Raw genomic sequence first — 19724 nt, 5'->3', positions numbered from 1 at the left:
TCTACAATATATATTTCATGTTGCCAAATTTTATTTAATGTACATTGTACATTCCTTGTATAAATAATCAGCATTTTTATATACACATTTAAAATTATAAAAACATGATCAATAGTTTTCCATCTGAACAAAAAATAGACAAAGAAAACCAAATAAAACCAAAAAAGAATATCGATATTGTACATTTTTTGTATAAATAATCAACATTTTTATATACATATTTAACATTATAAAAAAATATCGATATTTTTCCATATGAACACAAAAGACGAAGAAGACCAACTAAAACCGAACAGAGTCAACTGAACTTGAAAGAAAAAAAACAAAGAAAACCACCACAAAATAGTAGAAAAAGCGAAAAAAATCGAAAGAAAACAATTAAATATGAAAGATACAAAGAAAGCCAAATAAACCGAAAAAATGCTAATGATACCTCAGGAGCAACAGCGACAACAACAGCTATAGCCGGATCGCTCACCCCGCTGGAGCATCTGGCAGCCAACGACGTTAGCGGGGCGAGCTCGTCATCGTCGTCAATGATGCAGACTTCGCCGGCGAGGGAAGCTCACGACACGGCCAGCGGTGGCTACGGGGCCCGCACAATGGCGTCCGGGCGAGCACCTCGTTGGAGTTTTGAGAGCCTGGCCGCGCCGGGGCAACCTCCGAAGGCAGAGAGGGCTCCTCCCCGACAACAATGGCTGTGACTACCGGGCAGGGGCTCACCACAAGCTGCAGCGCCCCTTCCAGTAGGAGCTCAGCTAGGGGCCATAGTGACCTCGAAGGCGTATGGTGGCGGAGGTCGCTGCATCTCAAGATTCAGAATGGAGGGCGCCGCTAGGAGCAGAGAAGGTGGTGGTGGCGGCGGCTCCAGGTCGGAGAAGACGAGTGGTGGGGGAGAAAGGGGCGTCTGACGGCTCGTAGGTGGCCCACAGAGGAGGTCGGATCCGTGCAGATGGTCGCGGTGCTGGACGGAGCGGCCGATCCAGGCGGTGGCGGGCGCGTACTCACGCTGCGCCGGGCGCTGGCGCGGTCGTGAGTACCATCTCATGATCTCTCTTAGTGATGTAACTAATGATATTTATTTCGTATTGTGGATGTAAATATTTTTCTGATGTATCTAATGACATTTATTTCATGATGTATCTAATGACATTTATTTGATATTGTGGATGTAAATATTTTTTTCCAAACGCCTCAACTTCCAGACTAAGATGGATATAAATATCAACATCAATATTACAAAGCTTGAATTTCAGGAAAAAAATATGTATGCACTATAATTTGGGACGGAGGAAGTACCTCGGATTGAGAAACATGACTTTGAAATGCTATTTCTCGCTGAACATTCTAGCTAGCAAGAATCATAGCAGTATTGTAATGCTTGCAATTGTCACACAAAGAAAGATAAAGAAAAAGAAAATCTTGTTCTTTCAAAATTAATTGATTTATTATCATCCGTATCCACACAGTATAATACATAAAGGCTAATTCTGATTATAATGTCTTGCTTATCTCAATGGCACATTAGCATTTGCCAACACCTAACTCGTGAGGCGTTCCTCACCTCATTATTCTCATGACACAATGGTAGAAATATAATTCTGATATTCCCCCAATAGAGGAAGACTTAATGATCAACAACGGACAACAGATCGATAAACCATCACCTTACTTCTGCCGATAGGCAATATAATTGGCCAAAGACAATAGTGGTGCTGCCTTGTCTTGATCGAAATCAGCAAGTTGCTCCTTTGCATCACGGAGCAAGTTTTCTGCAAACTCCCGTGATTTCTCCAACCCTAGTAACTTTGGGTATGTCGTCTTGTCACTCGCCGAATCCTTCCCTGCTGTCTTCCCTAGCTCCTCTGATGACTTGGTCACATCAAGTATGTCATCAACCACCTGGAACAGCAACCCAATTGATCTCGCATACTTCGGCAACCTCTCAATCTGGTCATCCGAGCCGCCTCCAATGATTGCACCAATAACCACTGAGGACTCGATCAATACAGCAGTCTTGTGGAGATGGGTGTACTCAAGGCGGTCAAGAGGTACGGTCTCAGTTGAGCCTGTCATCTCCAGATCAACAACCTAACAAGAAGTACGTAGAAACCCATTATATTCTGAGAAATGTTAATATTTGTGTGGTAGGACAATTTCAATTTGTAATTCAAATGTACGGAGATACCAATGCAAATCATCCTTCTTAATTACAATATTTTCAAATGATTTACAGAATTAGAACATTTCCAATCTGTAGTATTTGGGTAACAAAATCCGAATAGATCAATCTGCTGACCTGGCCGGCGACGAGGCCTTCTGATCCGATGCAGCGCGCGAGCTCACCGATGGCACGGACGACGCGGGCGGGGTCAATGTCCGGAGGATAGGAGTTGATGCTGACCATATGTCCATCCAGAGCACATTGCTTTTTAATATCCTTGAAATGAACCAATTTTTTTCATGGCCTCACCATGCCAAGTTGTTTTGGTATTCGACAATTTTTGCATTTTCTGGAGTTTTCCCGGTTCAAAAAATACCGATAAATGGCCATATGTGTCGTAACTTGCATATGGTGTCAGAAATCATTCAAATCTGGCATGGATGACTACCATGGGCATGGCCACCTACTTGAAAAAGTAGGGTTATTTTAAAAATGTTCAAAAGTAGACCATGTTAAATGGAGGGTGTTCTTGTTCTCCAAAAGGATACGTCTGAGAGCACTTTGTTTGTCGACATCCTTCAAATGGTCCCAAATTTTTTCCACTAGCTTCTATGATCAATGCAAGGCATAATGGCAAGTTGTTTGAGTTTTCGACAATTCTTGTATTTTCTATAGTCTTCTCGGTGAAAAATGGTCGATAAATGAACATACGTGACGCCAAGGGCGAATCTACTGGGGGCTTTAACAGGCTTCATTGCTTCATCCCCCCTCCACAGGGATGCAATTGATTTGTTTACTACTAGTGTTAGGCCCAACCCAGGCAATCAACGACAGCCCATGAAGCCCACACAGTCATGATCCAGCCTATACTCGTCCAGAATCATTCTTTCATTAACTTTGAGCATGGCCTTTGTTATTCCCGAGATTCGGCACTGCGTAAAGCAACTTGCATACGGTGTCGGAATTCATTCAAACATGGTACAGATGTTTACTGTGGGCATGCCTACCTACCGGGAAAACATTGGGGTCATTTCACACATGTCCAAAAATAGACCATGTACAACAAATGGCGTTCGGGTACGTAAGAAGGGTCTGTTTGAGAGCACGTTCTTCCGGCATCTGTCAAATGACCCTAATTTTTTTTCCATGAGCTTATATGTCCAATTGAAGTCACCTTGTCAAGTTGTTTTGGTTTTTGACAAATTTTCCATTTTGTCGGGTTTTCTTTGTCAAAAAAGGACGATATATGCTAGACGTGTCACAACTTGTATATGGTGTCAGAAATCGTTCAAAACTGGCATCAATGCCTACCATGGGCATGCCCACCTCCTTGCAAAAGTTTTGGGCATTTTTTGGGTATTCCAAACAATATTGGAGACTTTTGAATAGGTTTCAAAAAAATAAAGTTCAAAAATGAGAAAATGAATTAAAGAAAAAAATAGAAAAGAAAAAGAATAAATTGCTTAGGCCTTGGCCCAATTTGGCAACCACATCGCTCCCGTCGGACGCCTGTTGAGCGGCTCAAGCCTTCACGGATTTGAAGGAAGTTCATCAATTTAGGAAAAAAAATGGTCACAAATTTGAAAAGTATCGCAGGCTTTAAAAGAAGTTCGTAAAAGTTGAAAAGTGTTCTTGGATTTGAGAAAAAGTTCACGGATTATAAAACAAATATCATGAATTTTAGAAAATGTTCTCGAATTTAAAAAGTTCATAGATTTAAGAAAAAATCATAATTTAAATATAGTTCATGATTTGTTTTGAAAATAGAATGGAAAAAATAAGAAAACAGAAGAAAAATCACGGTTTATTCCTGGATGTTAAGTTTAAATCTCACTGGTATTGAAGCAGACAAAATCATCACTGTTTTAAAAAGAATGTCGACAAGTTAAAGGTCAGTATCTCCACTATGCACCAATGTGAGTCTATCAGCTTCTGCTAACATTGAGGAGACATGAGGCTTTTTCCATGCATTCACTTAACATGAGGCTTTTTCCCAACTTTCACTTAACATGGAAAAGCATATAGGAATGTAAAAGCCGTGTCTTGTGATCATGGCCACTGCTGCATTGTTCATAACATAAAACAGATCTCAAACAGCAACATTCCACTGCTAATTAAAACAGCTGAAACAGATCACAAAATAATTGCTCACTTCATCTTCAGTTTCTTCTTCACCTTCACCGGCTAGCCAAACCTTCCTCTTCGAGCGACACCAAAAACCACTTTCCATCTCCTGATCACACAGGCGGGATAACACCTGCACAACAACCCATTTACATAAGTCCACAGGTGTGGGCAGCAACATGTTAATGAGCATGTTCTTTTTTATTACTCAAGCATCTGGCAGCATGGTTAAAGAACTAATCAGGTTAGCTACTGTTGACTAGAAACAGTATCCACATGATGCATATAATTCGATCTGCTCTACCGAAGTGGATGCTAAGCTACAAACAGAGGAGGAGGTGCTTCAGGTTAGTTAGCTGAATAAACAGGGTAAAGTCTGATTTTAACTAGCCGCTAGTACATGCATACCAGAGAAAGAGGGGTCTGTGTGACGATGGTCGCTTCCCATGGCGACAGCTACGGACTTTGTGGAGCATTACAAACACTGGTACAGAAGCAGAGCACTGATTGGTTACAGGAGGCTGCACCGCTGCAGAGGTAACAAACACACAAAAAATGGATATTTTCCCTCTGAAATAGAACAGAAGAAATCTGTAGATGAAGAGTTCATGGCTTGATTCAGCTTTGGTAATATGAGACCAGCAAAGTGTTACACGCATTGGAGTTTTGATCCATTACTCTCCGTACATAACCGGTAACGAGGACGTTAGCGGGGGTGCCACGATTGGCTCGGCAACCAGCAAGGAAGCATGGTTTAACCAGGCATTATTGGCCAGACAAGCTTGGAGGTTGATTGATAGGCCGGATAGTTTATGTGCGAGACTTATGAAAGCTAAATATTACCATCGGGGGAACTTAATTGACACAGTTTTCACCGGGGTAGCATCCCCGGTATGGCGTGCTATTGAATATGACCTTGAACTATTGAAGAAGGGTATAATATGGAGAATAGGAGATGGACAAAACGTGCGTGTATGGCGTGACCCATGGCTGCCCAGGGATGTTTCTAGACGTCCATTATCAGAAATGGGTGTGTGTAGATTCTCTAGAGTGTCAGATTTCTTGTTGCCGGATGGATCATGGAATGAGGAAAGAATTAGACAATATTTCATACCTGCAGATGTGGAACTTATCCTTGGTATCCGACCATCTTGTCGTTTAGAGGCAGATTTCATTGCATGGCATCCAACGAAAGATGGTGTGTTCTCTGTCCGGAGTGCTTAGCACCTTGCGGTTGAAGAATTATTGCGAGAGCAAGGGGGCCCGGGATCCAGCACAAGGCCGAGAGGTGATAGACCTGTACTGAATATGTTCTGGAAGATTAATGTGCCACAAAAGATGAAAATCTGTGCTTGGAAAATGTTGAAGGAAGGGTTGCCAACGAGGCAACTAAAGAAGTCTCGCCACCTCGACACCATGGATGTGTGTGTGCGTTGTGGTAGAGTAACTGAGGATGCCTTCCATGCAGTTGTTACGTGCCCTCAAGCACATGCTGTATGGGAGGCCATGAGAGATGAATGGCAAATACCTGAACAAGATGAGCTGATCAATACTGGTCCAGAATGGGTGCTTGATCTTCTTGCCAGAGTTAATGAGAGAGTGCGGAGAAATGTGCTAATGATTATCTGGAGGAATTGGCAGACCAGGAACGATCAAGTACATGATAAACCAGTGCCACCTGTACACATAACAAGGTCCTTTCTGTCGAGCTACATGTGTTCGCTAATTCAGGTGCAGAGTAAGGACGGTGGGGACCCTGTGAAAGGAAAAGGTATAATGGAAGGAAGCCTGCAAGAGCCAGTGAAGGAGAGGTATGCCGGTGCTCGTGCACAATGGCCACCGCCTGCTGTGGGGTGCCTTGCAATCACAGTCGATGGTGCTTACTGTGACAAAGAGAAGAACGCAGGGACAGGTCTAGTGATCCGTGATTCGGCTGGTGATTTGATACTTGCGTCATGCCAATACTTATCTAGGTGCTGGGGTCCTCTGGAAGCAGAACTTATGGCCGCAAAGGAAGGTGCGGAGATGGCACGTAGATATGCTGCTGGTCCGTTTGTCCTCCAAACAGACTGTTCAAACCTAATCAAACTGATTAAGGAAACGAAGCCGGACAGATCTTGCTTGGGACACCTGATACAAGAGTTGAGAAACTTATTCTTTGAGGAGAGGGAGCTTACTATTATGAAAGTAGATAGAATTCAGAATAGGGTTGCAGATTTTCTAGCTAAATTTTCGCGCTCGGAGCATCAAACCGACTTGTGATAACAAGATGCCCCCGAGAATCTTCTTGGCCTTTTGGCTATGGATTGTAATCCTATTTACTAATCAATAAAGCTCCCAATCTTCACGCAAAAACAAAAAAAACAGCAGGACGGCCATGTGCTGGATTAGGAAGATAATTCTGACCGCCACCACAGCTTAGCAACATCAGAACCAAACAACAACAACCTGTTACTCTCAATCAGAGAATGATATGCAGGAACACAACTGAAATCAGCAGCTCATCCCATCTCAGCTGTCAAAATTAGACACAAAGTATCTGAACAAGTTACAGCCCAATTTCTGAACCAGTAGCTCACAAACATGAGTATGCATCACAACCTGTACCAAACCTGGGAATTAAGCTAGCTACCAGCAGAGCAGGAGGTGCTTGTTTGACCCCAAAATAATAACACTGGTCAATAATAACACTAATTCCTAGCCAATAATAACACTAGTAGTCTATAAAAGCAGAGAAGTGCCTGATTGCCTACAGGAGGCTCTAAAGAAATATAAGAAACACAGACACTAAGAGAAAGTAAATCCTTGAGAAGAAGAGCATGCAAACCATCAACTGAAGCTGCACCAAAAGTAATCACAGGAAAGGACAAAAATCTTACATAATACTCCCTCCGTCCAGAAATAGCGGTCGCTCAAACGGATGTATCTGAACATCCATCCATTGCTTCTTCATTGAAGTGCATACTGAGCAGGCTCTTTCGGTTCCTGCTGGCCGGCAGCCAACACCCATCGTAAGCAGCAGGTATCTGCAACACTATACTGGCTACAGCGAACACTGGAAAGAGGCCCTGTTGTGCACACCCACCAAAGGACCAGCAGCAAACTAAATCCAGAGCAGATCATCTCGGCCGGCCTGGGATGTGAGTCAGCGATCTAGCTCGACTCTGACGCCGAGCACTCACCCTACACCGCAGTCCGCAGGCACCACAATTCTTGATCTACAGCAACCGTAGCACAGTTCAGTTGCAGAAGCAGTCCAAGCCATTCATTCCGGTAACTAAATAAACGATGCTGAAACTAGAGCGGAGCAATGGTTCACAAATTCTCAAACTGAAATATTCATTCCTCCACAGGCAAATATTCATTGCAGCAGAGCAGAGCAACTCAACTGTCTAGATAAGTCTCTCAACTGCACACACAGGGCCATCACATTCACCAAGTGACGGCCTCACTGACACCGGCTGCTGCTGCTGCTTAACCATCTTACATACAAATGAGAAATGCCTCTCTCTCATGCAGACGATCAAACTGCTGCTTAACTGTATATTATATATATCTGCAAAATCCAGAGATGATGACAACCATCCTGCACCTCACTATATGTCGGTAAAACTTCGCGTCAAGCAAGCAGGGCGAGAAAGCTCACACACCACCTGAGCCTTTCCCAGCTTGTACTTGAATATATATATATATATATATATATATATATATATATATATATATATATAGCTCACATTACAAGTACCCCAGCTTCTACTAAACCTACAAAGTATCTGAACCTTGAACAAGATAAAGGTCAGAGTTTAACAGAGCAGATAACAATCATGACATGAATTGGTACAATTTCTGAAGCAAAATAAAATAAACCACCATGCGTTTTCTACGTTGTTTCCTCCCTGTTTTCCTCGCTTGGCTGGGCAGCAGCAAACCAGAACAAAGGGAAGATCGCCTCGGTCTAGGATGTTGATTCAGAGATGCTCGACTCGATGCCAAGCAGTAGTCGCCCTACACCGCACACACCGACAGTTCTCGACCGAGTGCGACTGCGGCACAGTTCAGTTGTAGAAGCAATCACAGGCCATTCCCCTGGCAGAGCAGAGCAGAGCAACAATTAGGGATCAGGCCTATCATACAAGAAAATCCACAGATAAAGCCATAGTTGAAAAAGTTTACTGAATAAGTTGAAGGCCAGTGTCTTCTCAGTTAACTACTCAAAGCAAAAACAGATGGGATAAGTATATTTTTCGTCCTCGAACTTTTCCGAGAGTTTAGAAATCATCCCTCAACTCAAAACTGGATAGTTTTCGTCCCTCAACTATCAAAACCGGATAGTTTTCGTCCCTCGTGCCGTTTCGGGCAGTTTTAGTACGCGGTGAATAGTAACTTGGTGAACAGTACAATCGAAAAAAATAGCAAAAAAAATCTGAAACTTTACAGCATCGAAGAAACTCTGGTGCGCAAGACCCGTGCAAAATTTCGTGGTGTTTCAACATTCGAGCAGCTCGTGACAAACAAAAAACTGTAAAAATGTACGTCGGTGAACAGTAAATTCAAAAAATAGCAAAAATAAATAAATAAATTATGAAACTTTTTGGCATCAAAGATGCTCAGGTATGTAAGATGTGTGCAAAATTTCGTGGTCAAATGACATACGAGGAGCTCTAGCAACAAAAACAAAATAGCGCACTTTTTCAAAAAATAAATTTGAGTCAAATTTTGTTTGTTTGCCACGAGTTCGTACAATGCCCAAACACCACAAAAAATTGCACGCACGTTGAACACCCAAGCCTCTTTGATGCCAAAAAATTCTTACTGTTTTGATTTTGTTTGCTATTTTTTTAATTTACTGTTCACCGACGTATATATTTACAGTTTTTTGTTTGCCGTGAGCTGTTCGAATGTCGAAACACCACGAAAATTTGCACGGGTCATGCGCACCAGAGTTTCTTCGACGCTGTAAAATTTCAGATTTTTTTGATTTTTTGTTTTTTTATTTTAGTGTTCACCGAGTTACTATTCACCGCGTACTAAAACCGCCCGAAGTGGCATGAGGGACGAAAACTATCCGGTTTTGATAGTTGAAGGACGAAAACTATCCGGTTTCGAGTTGAGGGACGATTTCTAAACTCTCGAAAGAGTTCGAGGACGAAAAATATACTTATCCCAAAACAGATAGATACGCAGATAGCTCACAGACACACATGTGAATATATTATCCTAACTTGTACTGAACCGGGGAGATTCATTTGATTCGCATTACAAATATCTCAACAAGGTACTGGCCAAAGCTAAACAAAGCCGATTGATGACAGTCACGACATAATCTTGTACATTGTTCAGAGCAATCAAAATCCATGCCCTTTCTAGTGGTTTCCGGCCTGTTTACTCCTGCATGGTGGATTGCTGGCGCTCCCTGGCTTCTCAAGCGGCCTTCCTCCGCTCACGGACTAGCCTTGGCATCTCCTTCCATGTCTTCGGTTTAAGTGCCATAACTGCACATATCACAAATGACGTCAGATTAACAAACACGTACAGGACAATGGAAGGTGGTGGAGCAACCAGAGGAGCCTCGGGACAATGGCAGGGAACTTCCAACTGAACCCAAGAGCAGCCCTGCTCCTATTTTGCCTTTTCCGCCACCCATGTACCTACCAGTGACCCCCGCTCCTCCACCGCCCGCACCGGTGATCCAGGAGGTGGAAGCCATACGCGCCGTGGTGGCGGAGAGCGAGAAGGTGCTGGAGAAGCTGCAGAAGAAGGAGGCGACGATGCGCGAGGAGCTCACCAAGAGGGCCAAGGAGCTGCATGACAAGGAGTTCAAGCTGCCCTACCAGAACCCCGCGCCGTGCACCGACGAGAGGGCCGGCTGCGCCGAGTGCTACAGGAGCAACGTGCAGGATCCGCTCAAGTGCGCCGAGGCCGTCAAGAGGTTCGAGGCGTGCGTCCGCATGGCGAGGCGGGGTGGTGGGGCCATGGGAGGTGCCCCGGAGTAGCGCGGGGGGGGCGCTGGAGGAGGGTTGCGAGTCGGAGCTGAGTGAGCGAGGTGTCGAGCACATGATTTTGCTTCTGTCGGGATGATTGATTGAATAACCTGCCTGGATTTTTGGTGAGACCTGAAACACCATCAGTTGTAGATTAATTGTGGTAACGGATTGCTATGGTGTTGGCAAGAAGAGGCCATGAGTGTCCTTGAATTTAGGGCGTGGCTCCATGTTTTACTTGCATACTACAAAATGAAACATGAATTTGCAGGGTTCAAAATTAATGTTTACTACATACATTGTGCTGCAAAATCTGCAGGGTTCCTTGGTTTTTAGCTCGTTTGTTTGGGATGAGTTTGAATAGCCATTATGTGTTGACTCTTCCGTGTCACATACATTGCACTGCAAAATGAAACATGAATTACGGGTGCAAAATAATGTGATTTAGCTTCAGCTGCGGCATGCTTTTTGTGGGATAAAAAAAACACCTGCTGCTGCTGGTGGTTATTGGTAAAATCCATGTCTGAGTGGCTGATAAAAAATTATGGAACCTTGTATAAATGTTGGGGTAAAAAAATTCATCTTGTTATTATTCCCCAGTCTTTTGGTGGACAGAAGATTGTATGGTGCAAGAAGCTATTCAGATACAACAACACTGGGCTACATGACAGGAATGTTGTACACGCCCCAAGGGCCAGCAGGCAGCAGCAAACCAGATCAATATGAGATGGTCTGGGCCTAGGATGTTGATTCAGAGATGCCCGACTCAACGCCAAGCAGCAGCAGCCGCCCTACACCGCAGGCCCCGACAGTTCTCGACCGAGAGCGGACTGCGGCACAGTTCAGCTGTAGAAGCAATCACAGGCCATTCCCCTAGCAGAGCAGAGCAACAATCAGGGATCAGGCCTGTCATTGAATAGAAGCTGAATGACCTTCAGCTTCAGCTCCGGCAGGCCTGCCTCCGCTCACGGACTAGCCTCGGTATTTCCTTCCATGTCTTCGGTTTCAATGGTTTGAATTCCGTTACTGCACATACCACAAGCGATGTCAGAAAAAAAAACTTGTACAAACTAATGTGTTATATCATAATGTATAGCATGATGGCATTCAAATAATGGAGAAGAAACTTTTGCAAACGTGTTGACCATTATGTACAAGGGATGGAATGGATGACTGCATCTGTTTATTAAATGTGGCCAAGATAGAAGGACGTGCTGCAAGCATACCTTTATAGCAGGCATCTAGAAATTTGTGGTCGATGGTGCCCAGTTGCGGCTGCAGGCATCTAGGGAGCTTCTTTATAGCAGGGCAGCCTCTAATTTCAAGAGCCCAGAGAGAACTGTATACTTGCGGCTCATTCGGCAGGGATGCCAGGGTACTGGATTTTTCAAGATCAAGGTATTCCAACGATGGGGGGTGCTCTCCCGACAGACACTCCAGCGATGTCAGCCCACTGTTGCCAATAATGCGCAGTGTCTTGAGGGGTGCAGGCAGACGGAGAGGCCCACCCAACATGCCAGCACAGTCCCATATTGTTAGAGATTCGAGATGGGGAGGAAGTAAATGCTCTCTTGCAGTTGCTGCTGGTGGCTGTGGCATGATAGGACTTCTGCTTCTGTAGGTAGTGGCTTCTGGTTTCTGGAGCCCACCCAGCTGGCATGATAGGACTTGAATACTACTGCAGCCAGCAATCCGTATGGTCTTTAAGGACAAAGGCAGACTTAGAACCGCTGGTAAGCTTCCACATCCAACTAAACGTAGATATTCTAGGCATGTATAAAAGTGATTCATGGGTGAGGATGGCAACTCTGATACAGCTGTAGGCACGTCTGCCTCACTGCTAGAAGATACTTGGACTAACTCTGCCATGCCCTGCTGCTTGCCGAATATGGACTCAAGCTTAATGCACCCATCAATATACATTTCCTTGAGAGATGCCGGGACGTTGAACATCTCTACTAAACTTGGGCAGTTTTCTAAATAAAGAGACTCCAGACCTCTCGGGTGCTGACTCCTTTCAGACGCCAACGGCTCAAGAGGAGCTTGTGCATATCCAGTCAGATTTTTGCAGTTTCTAATCAGTAATGTCCTCAAGGATACCATGCTTTGGAACACATTCTCTGGCCAGTGGACGAGCACATCACATCTATCAATTTCCAAGTTTTCAAGGTGTACAAAATAGCCCCACGGCTCTAGTGCACCTGGTCCAAAGAATGAGTTGCAGCATCCTAACCCCACAACTGTCAGAGGGGATTTCTGGTTCCATTTCTCCTTGTTGTCCACAGGTAGAATTGAAGTGCACTCAACCTCTGATGGTGTTTCTGTATTTTTTAGCTTCAGTATCAGATTGGTCAATGAGGACAAATATTTGTCCACAAACTGGAAGATCTCTTGCTTGCCATCTTCAATTTCTAACACACTGATTTTTGGTACCTCAGGTAAATCTATCAACATTGGGCATTGCTGAACTGATAGTTTCTCAAGCTGTGGAAAAAATATTTGTTCACCTTTGGCAGCACCATCCCATCTCTGAAAACTCCCCAAGCATTTCATTTTGAGCACCTTGAGGGCAGGAAAGGCTGAACGTACCAATCTATAACCACCTCCGCTACATGGTTCTTCAAGCAATGGTGCTTCAGGTAAATTTATCAGCTCTGGGCATTTCTCAATTGACAGTTCCTCAAGACAAGGAAACAATATCTGTTCTCCTTGAGTCTCTTCGACTGCATCCCATCTCCGAAAGCTCTCCAAATCTTCCATTTTGAGTACCTTTAGGGAAGGAAACGCAGAGTGTACCAATGTATAACCACCCTCACCACAAGGTCCTCGCAGCAATGGTGCTTCAGGTAATGCTGCCAGCTTTGGGCATTTCTCAATTGACAGTTTCTCTAGACAAGGAAACAATATCTGTTCTCCTTGAGTCTCTTCGACTGCATCCCATCTCTGAAAGCTCTCCAAATCTTCCATTTTGAGCACCTTCAGGGCAGGAAATGCTGAGCGTACCAATGTATAATCACCTTCACCACAAGGTCCTCGCAGCAATAGTGCTTCAGGGAATGCTACCAACTTTCCACAATAGCTAATAAACAACTTCTCAAGCACAGGAAATATTGTTTGTTCTTCTTGCCTCTCATCTATTTTCCACCATCCTTCAAAACCCAACAGATGTTCTAGCATAAGCACCTTCAGTTTTGGAAAAGTGAAGATTGCACTGCATCTGAACAAAATTTGCAATCCTTCACAATGAAAAAGATGGATCTCAACCATGTTTTGCAGCATACCCATGCACTCTCCTCCATAGGAATATATCTTCAGAACCTGCAGCCCACCATGAGGTTCGAACTTGTCAAGCACCTTGCTCTCGCCAACCTCTGTCCATCTTAACGACAGTTCTCTGAGATCCTTCTTGTTTCCAAGATTCGCCACTCCTGCTTCTGCTTTTTCAACATTCTCTACCTGGCGTAGCTCTAGCTGACCACCAATCTTTAAATCATGCAGCTCTCCAACATCACTGCAATCAGGGCCAGGAACTCCTGCCACAAAACATGTCAGCGTCTGCAGGTTAGTGAGTTTTCCTAGTTCTGGAGGCATGCTCTTCAAGTTCCAACATCCATCAGTGTAGAGGTGACGGAGGGAAGTCATATACTTCATTTGCCTTGGAAGTCGATCAAGATGATTACAGTAGGAAAGGTCCAACACTTGCAGGTTATATAGAATACTTGTATCTTCAGGAAGTGCTTTGATAGAACTGTATGAGAGATCAAGGTACCTCAGGTGATGCAGATACATTGATTTCAGAAGAAATGATTCTGTGCCTCTAATACAGAGCTTCAAGGCGTGCAAAGAGTTATATTTTGATAGATGCTTCAATGAACTTTGCATAGGACTATCACATATGAGTGTTTGAATGGCAGGGGATCTTTTCTCCAAAGAAGCATTCAAAATACCTTCTGTTCCTTTACATGATAAAAACAAATGCCGAGCAGTATCTCCAAGCCACTCAATTTTACTTAGCTCCATAGTCACAGCAACACATTCCTTTCCCATAACAGACATTGCAATATCATGCATAAGATCGTGGATTTTACATGTTGTTCTGGAATAATACTCCCAGTGTTCTTTACTCCTCTCTATATCCAGAAAGAATGACCTTGAAGCAAGCTCATCAAAAATAAGTTGTCCAATGGTTTCAAGACTATCTTCCTTGTGTTCAGGGATAAAGCCATTTGCGATCCATAGTTGGATCAGCTTCGCTACATCAATCTTGTAATCCTTTGGAAATACAGCACAAAAAGCAAAGCACTGCTTCATGTGCGATGGCAAGTCGTTGTAGCTAAGCTTGAGTATTGGCAAGATTCCAGTTTCCTCAGTGCAAATGCTGCTTCTAGATGCTATAGCATTCCATTCTTTCACGGTGGTCTTGGTACGAAGTACAGAGCCCAGTGCACTTGCAGCTAATGGAGAGCCACAACATCTCTTCACAATCTCACCAACCATCTTGAGTAGCTCGGGAGGCTTTCCATTCTCTAAATTGAATGCTCTATCCACAATAATTTCCTTTATGAAGTGATCCTCCAAAGCATTGAGATTGTAGGCTGCCCTATCTGCACCCATAATTTCAGCAACTCGTTTATCACGAGTTGTTGTCAACACTGCACTGCCCATGCCACCATGCTGAAGACATACCTTCAGCCTTTCCCACTTACGTAACTCTTTGTTGTCCCAAACATCATCCAATACAAGGAGATACCGCTGTCCGCTGACCAGTTTTTGAAGTCTATCCAGTGGTGGTTTGTCTGTATCAACATTCTTATTGGGAGATGCTTCAACTATACTCTTGGCCAGGGAGTTCACATCAAAGGTATCAGAGACACAAACCCAGAGCAGCAACTGGAAATGCTTCTGAATTTCAGGATCATTGTATATGAGCTGCGCTAATGTGGTCTTGCCAAGGCCCCCCATTCCAACAATGGGAACGACTATGAAATCTGCATTGTTAGCTTGACCAAGTAGTGTAGCGACAATATTCTTCTTATCCTTGTCTCTGGATCTGCTGGCAATGTCTTGCAGGTCGGTGATAACAGAATCCGTCTGCCTCCACTGCTTGGGCACCGGCGGCTGTGGTCGGTACTTGAACCTAAAGGCATGCATCTCCGCTATAAGGACATCAATGGCCTTCAGAATCCGGCAAAGCTTGCGACCCATTTTGTAGCGGAACACAATACGGTTGTGAGTAGGGAATAGCTTTATTACATCGAATCCAAGCTTTCTGTAGTGCCCCTTCTTCCTGGCTTCACGGCGGAGTGCTTCGTACTTGAATTCATCGAAGACTTCATTTGCCTCATAGGCCACAGTCTTGAGCTCCTGGAGCCAGGCTTTGGCGCCATCTCTATGCTCCGTTGCCTGCTCCTCGGCGTCAGTCATGACGTCAAGGATGGCTGGAAGCTTGCGCTTGAGAACCTTGTGCTGCTCCTCCATTCCCTCCATCACCTTGTACTCATCCAGGAGTGAGCTGGACGCCTTGCTCATTAGGATGGACACCAGTGGCCGGATGGCCATGGCGGGCACCCGCTCCGCCATTTGAACTCTCGGAAGAAACTCCCCCAACACCCATGCTATGCTCCGTTGCCTGCTCCTCGGCGTCAGTCATGACGTCAAGGATGGCTGGAAGCTTGCGCTTGAGAACCTTGTGCTGCTCCTCCATTCCCTCCATCACCTTGTACTCATCCAGGAGTGAGCTGGACGCCTTGCTCATTAGGATGGACACCAGTGGCCGGATGGCCATGGCGGCCACCAGCTCCGCCATTGGAACTCTCGGAAGAAACTCCTCCAACACAGATGCACTGCAGAAATTAATGAAGCAGACAATGGTGTGAGCAAGACGTGTATAAGTAGAGTTTGGGATCTGTTCTTGAACAAATTACAAGTCAAAATACAATCTTGCAGCCATAGTTACCTTCACGAGCTTGCCCCTGATCAGCACCCAGGACCAGCAACGCAGCAGCAGCAGCGAGGAAGACGCGGTCCTCACAGGCACGTCTGCGCCAGCTCCAGCATTGTATCGGCGTTAGCAGCAGCAGCAGCAGGTTCAGAGCCTTGTCAGTGCCGGCGACGCGGCGCAGAAGCAGGAGGCGACTCCAGTGAAGTTATGGTGGCCGGCGCTGAACGGATGCGTGGGTGGGGCTGTAGGCAGGCTCTAGTCCGACGACTGGGAGTTGGGAGATTTTTGTGAGGTCTTGAAGCTTTTGGATGCCTGAGTTGAGAAGAGAAATGTCGTGAGCGGGAAAGGTATAGTGCTTGAGCTCTCCAATATACAACAGTCGTATGTAGCCTGAGATCTGTTCTCGAACCAAACATGAGAAAAATAAATGTATTCTTGCCACTAGCGATGCAGGCTTTAATAAAGCAATCAAATGGCTACACCGAGGCGCCGACAGCCGTCTGAGACAGCGTGTACCGCCAATACAAAACGTCCACTTGCAGCTAAGAAAATAATTTTGTTTCAGATACGTTTGAAGCATCATGTGAGCAGTCACATGGTTGTCCCCACTACGAGGAAGGCAGAGATTCGTTTTTCATTCTCGTCAGTCATGATCCACGGTCTTGACATTTACTCCCTCCATAAACTAATATAAGAGCGTTTAGATTACCAAAGTAGTGATCTAAACGCTCTTATATTAGTTTACAGAGGGAGTACAAGCGTGCTACCAATGCCTTGCCATCAGCATCAGCACTCAGTTGGTAGCCCTTATTCACAAGTTGTGCTGTGAATCCATTGCATCGTGTGTTACCTCTCAGGAGTACCATCAACGCTTCATCCACCTTTTTTTCAATATAAAATGCTCCATCCACTTGGATTCTGCAATTGAATCCAATGCCCCCTTCTCTTTTTTACTCTAAAATGTATTCAGCATATTTTACCCGAATGTTCACAGTATACAACGAATGTGTACAGCCCAAGATCTGTTCTCGGGCCAATCACAAGAACAATATTTAACCTGGCGACTGGTGACGCAGGCACCAACAGGCCATCTGAGACGGCGTGCACTGCCAGTACAAAACGCCCACTACGATTTGATGCATCATGTGAGCAGTCACATGCTTGTCACCTAATACAAGGAAGAAAGTGTTCAATTTTTCAGTTTCGTCAGTCATGACATTGGTTTTGTGCATTACAAGCGTGCTACCAATGGCATGCCATCAGCATCAGCACCCAGTTGGTCGCACCTATTTGCAAGTTGTGCTCTAAATCTACTGCTCCATTGGTTTCCTCTTAATTATCATCAAGGCTCCATCCGCTTGGGTTTCGTAACTATATTCTCTCTCTTATTTTCACTCTGAAGTGCATCGAAAATATTTTACCTGAATGTTTACAATCTTACGTACAACGGTCGTATACAGCCTGAGATCTGTTGTCGAGCCAATAATAACGAGAACAATGTTTAATCTTGCCTTTAACGATGCAGGCTCTGATAAAGTAATAGAATGGCCACACCGAGGCAGGCACAGACAGTCGTCTGAGACGGACGTGCAGTGGCATTACAAAACATCCACTTGCAGGCAGGAAGATAATCACGTGAGCAGTCACATGCTTGTCACCCAATACAATGAAGAAAAGTGTTTAATTTTTCAGTTTCGTCAGTCATACTTGCAAGTTGAACCCATCCCACCTATTTGTAAGCTGTGCTGTAAATGCCATTTGCAAGTTTCGTTTTGAGCTACCAACCAATTATACATAATACAGAAGTTAGACTAGCTAGAAATAGCAGCAAAAGCTAAAACAAATTCTAACAGAGGATGCAGAAACAGATTTGAACAGATGCGTCTTCTGTAGGTACCTACATATTCGAACAGAGTGAACGGGGAGGGGAAGGGGAACCTTGAGGGGGTACCTACATATTTGAAGAGAGGCCGGGATGGGGTCTTGGAGTCCTGCCCGCCGCCGCCGCGCTGGGTGCTGCTGAGTTGAGAAGAGATTGTTGTGAGCGGGATGAGTATAGTGCTTGAGCTCTCCAATATACAACGGTCATATGTAGTCTGAGATCTGTTCTCAATCAAATCACAACAAAAATATTTAATTTTGCCATTAGCGATGCAGGCTTTAATAAAGTAATCAAAATGGCTACACCGAGGTGCCGACAGGCATTTGAGACAGCGTGCACTGGCATTACAAAAACGCCCACTTGCAGGCAGAAAGATAATTTGTTTCAGATACGTCTGCTGCATCACGTGAGTAGTGACCGTGAGGGGGGGGGGGGGGGGGGGGGGGGGACTGATTAGTTTTTCATTTTCGTCATTTGGTCATGACACAGGGTTCACGGCCTTGACATTTACAAGCGTGCTACCAATGCCGTGCCATCAGCATCAGCACCCAGTTGGTCGCACTTATTCACAAGTTGTGTTGTGAATCCATTGCATCATTTGTTTCCTCTTAGGAGTAGCATCAACGCTGCATCCGCTTGGATTCAACATATTTGCAATTGAATCTAACACTCCAATTCTCTTCTCTTCCACTCTAAAATGTATTGAAATATATTTAAGCCGGATGTTTACAGTATGCAATGGTCGTATACAGCCTCAGATCTGCTCTCGGGCCAATCACAAGAAGAATACTTAACCTGGCCACCGGCGACAGCTGTCTGAGACGGCGTGCAGTGCCATTACAAAACGTACTACCAATGCCATGCCATCAGCATCAGCACCTATTTACAAGCTGTGCTGTAAATCTATTATTGCGTCCCTGCTTTCCTCTAATCATCAAGGCTCCATCCGCTTGGATTTTGTAACTATATTCTCTCTGTTTTTTCACTCTGAAGTGTATAGAAAATATTTTACCTGAATGTTTACAATCTACAACGGTTGTATACGGCCTGAGATCTGTTCTCGAGCCAATGGTAACGAGAACAATGTTTAATCTCTTGCCATTAACGATGCAGGCTCTAATAAAGTAATTGAATGGCCACACCGAGGCAGGCACAGACAGTCGTCTGAGACGGCGTGCAGTGCCATTACAAAACCTCCACTTGCAGGCAGGCAGGCAGGAGGATAATTTTGTTTCAGATACTACGTTTGATGCATCATGCGAGCAGCCACATGGTTTTCACCCAGGACGAGGAGGAAAGTGATTGATTTTTCAGTCTCGTCAGTCACTCATGGCATTTGTTTTATGCGTTGCGTTACAAAGTGTGGTACCAGCATCAGCAGCCAATTGCAAGCTGTGCTGCCTGCAAATGTAAATGTAAATCTATTGAACCATTTGCAAGATTCGTTTTGAGCTACGAACGAAATATACATACGGACTGGAAATAACAGCAAAAGCTAAAACAAATTCTAGCAGAAGATGTATGAACAGATTTGAACAGAGCGGGGAAGCCAGCAAGTGATGTAAGTACCTACCTTGAGCGGGAGGCGGGATGGGGATCTTGGAGGCCGAAGTCGCCGTTGCTGTTGTCACG

At 44.6% G+C, this 19724-nt stretch overlaps 3 protein-coding genes across 9 annotated transcripts; 1 reads left to right on the top strand and 2 right to left on the bottom strand.

Moving 5' to 3' along the window:
- Positions 1-1668: 1668 nt before the first annotated feature.
- LOC125530800 (geranylgeranyl pyrophosphate synthase, chloroplastic-like) lies at positions 1669-2407 on the bottom strand. The gene is made up of 2 exons (XM_048695200.1): positions 2300-2407; positions 1669-2091 (listed from the first exon to the last, which is right to left on the bottom strand). The coding sequence occupies exons 1-2, from the start codon at positions 2405-2407 to the stop codon at positions 1669-1671; spliced, it is 531 nt and encodes a 176-aa protein (XP_048551157.1).
- Positions 2408-5704: 3297 nt separating this feature from the next.
- Positions 5705-10281, top strand: LOC125530802. Its single transcript, XM_048695209.1, has 4 exons — positions 5705-5944; positions 6020-6099; positions 6262-6335; positions 9824-10281. The coding sequence occupies exons 1-4, from the start codon at positions 5705-5707 to the stop codon at positions 10279-10281; spliced, it is 852 nt and encodes a 283-aa protein (XP_048551166.1).
- Positions 10282-10793: 512 nt separating this feature from the next.
- Positions 10794-19713, bottom strand: LOC125530801 (putative disease resistance protein RGA4). 7 transcript variants are annotated; one of them, XM_048695202.1, is made up of 6 exons: positions 19666-19713; positions 18162-18313; positions 16226-16522; positions 15899-16112; positions 11496-15672; positions 10794-11295 (listed from the first exon to the last, which is right to left on the bottom strand). In XM_048695202.1, the coding sequence occupies exons 4-6, from the start codon at positions 16073-16075 to the stop codon at positions 11210-11212; spliced, it is 4440 nt and encodes a 1479-aa protein (XP_048551159.1). In that variant the 5' UTR covers positions 16076-16112; positions 16226-16522; positions 18162-18313; positions 19666-19713; the 3' UTR covers positions 10794-11209. The 7 variants fall into 7 exon arrangements, with proteins under 7 accessions (XP_048551159.1, XP_048551158.1, XP_048551163.1 ...); XM_048695201.1 differs by having other exon boundaries at positions 18166-18313; XM_048695206.1 differs by having other exon boundaries at positions 18166-18226; positions 19666-19711.
- Between the last annotated feature and the right edge of the window lie 11 nt (positions 19714-19724).

This window comes from Triticum urartu, unplaced genomic scaffold, assembly GCF_003073215.2.
Source record: "Triticum urartu cultivar G1812 unplaced genomic scaffold, Tu2.1 TuUngrouped_contig_6568, whole genome shotgun sequence".
NCBI lineage: Eukaryota > Viridiplantae > Streptophyta > Magnoliopsida > Poales > Poaceae > Triticum > Triticum urartu.
This window is presented reverse-complemented; position numbering and strand designations above follow the sequence as displayed.

What these genes read in the sequence shown, in the direction of transcription:
- LOC125530802 (XM_048695209.1), top strand. Translation starts at nt 5,705, where the DNA reads ATGGATGTGTGTGTGCGTTGTGGTAGAGTAACTGAGGATGCCTTCCAT. An exon ending in CAAGAGCCAGTGAAGGAGAG is followed by an intron (nt 6,100 to 6,261) that starts GTATGCCGGTGC and finishes ATACTTATCTAG; the next exon opens with GTGCTGGGGTCCTCTGGAAG. An exon ending in GGCACGTAGATATGCTGCTG is followed by an intron (nt 6,336 to 9,823) that starts GTCCGTTTGTCC and finishes AAACACGTACAG; the next exon opens with GACAATGGAAGGTGGTGGAG.
- LOC125530800 (XM_048695200.1), bottom strand. Translation starts at nt 2,407, where the DNA reads ATGGTCAGCATCAACTCCTATCCTCCGGACATTGACCCCGCCCGCGTC. An exon ending in AAGGCCTCGTCGCCGGCCAG is followed by an intron (nt 2,092 to 2,299) that starts GTCAGCAGATTG and finishes ACTTCTTGTTAG; the next exon opens with GTTGTTGATCTGGAGATGAC.
- LOC125530801 (XM_048695202.1), bottom strand. Translation starts at nt 16,075, where the DNA reads ATGGCGGAGCTGGTGGCCGCCATGGCCATCCGGCCACTGGTGTCCATC. An exon ending in TGACTGACGCCGAGGAGCAG is followed by an intron (nt 15,673 to 15,898) that starts GCAACGGAGCAT and finishes GCCGAGGAGCAG; the next exon opens with GCAACGGAGCATAGAGATGG. An exon ending in TCTAGATGCCTGCTATAAAG is followed by an intron (nt 11,296 to 11,495) that starts GTATGCTTGCAG and finishes TGGTATGTGCAG; the next exon opens with TAACGGAATTCAAACCATTG.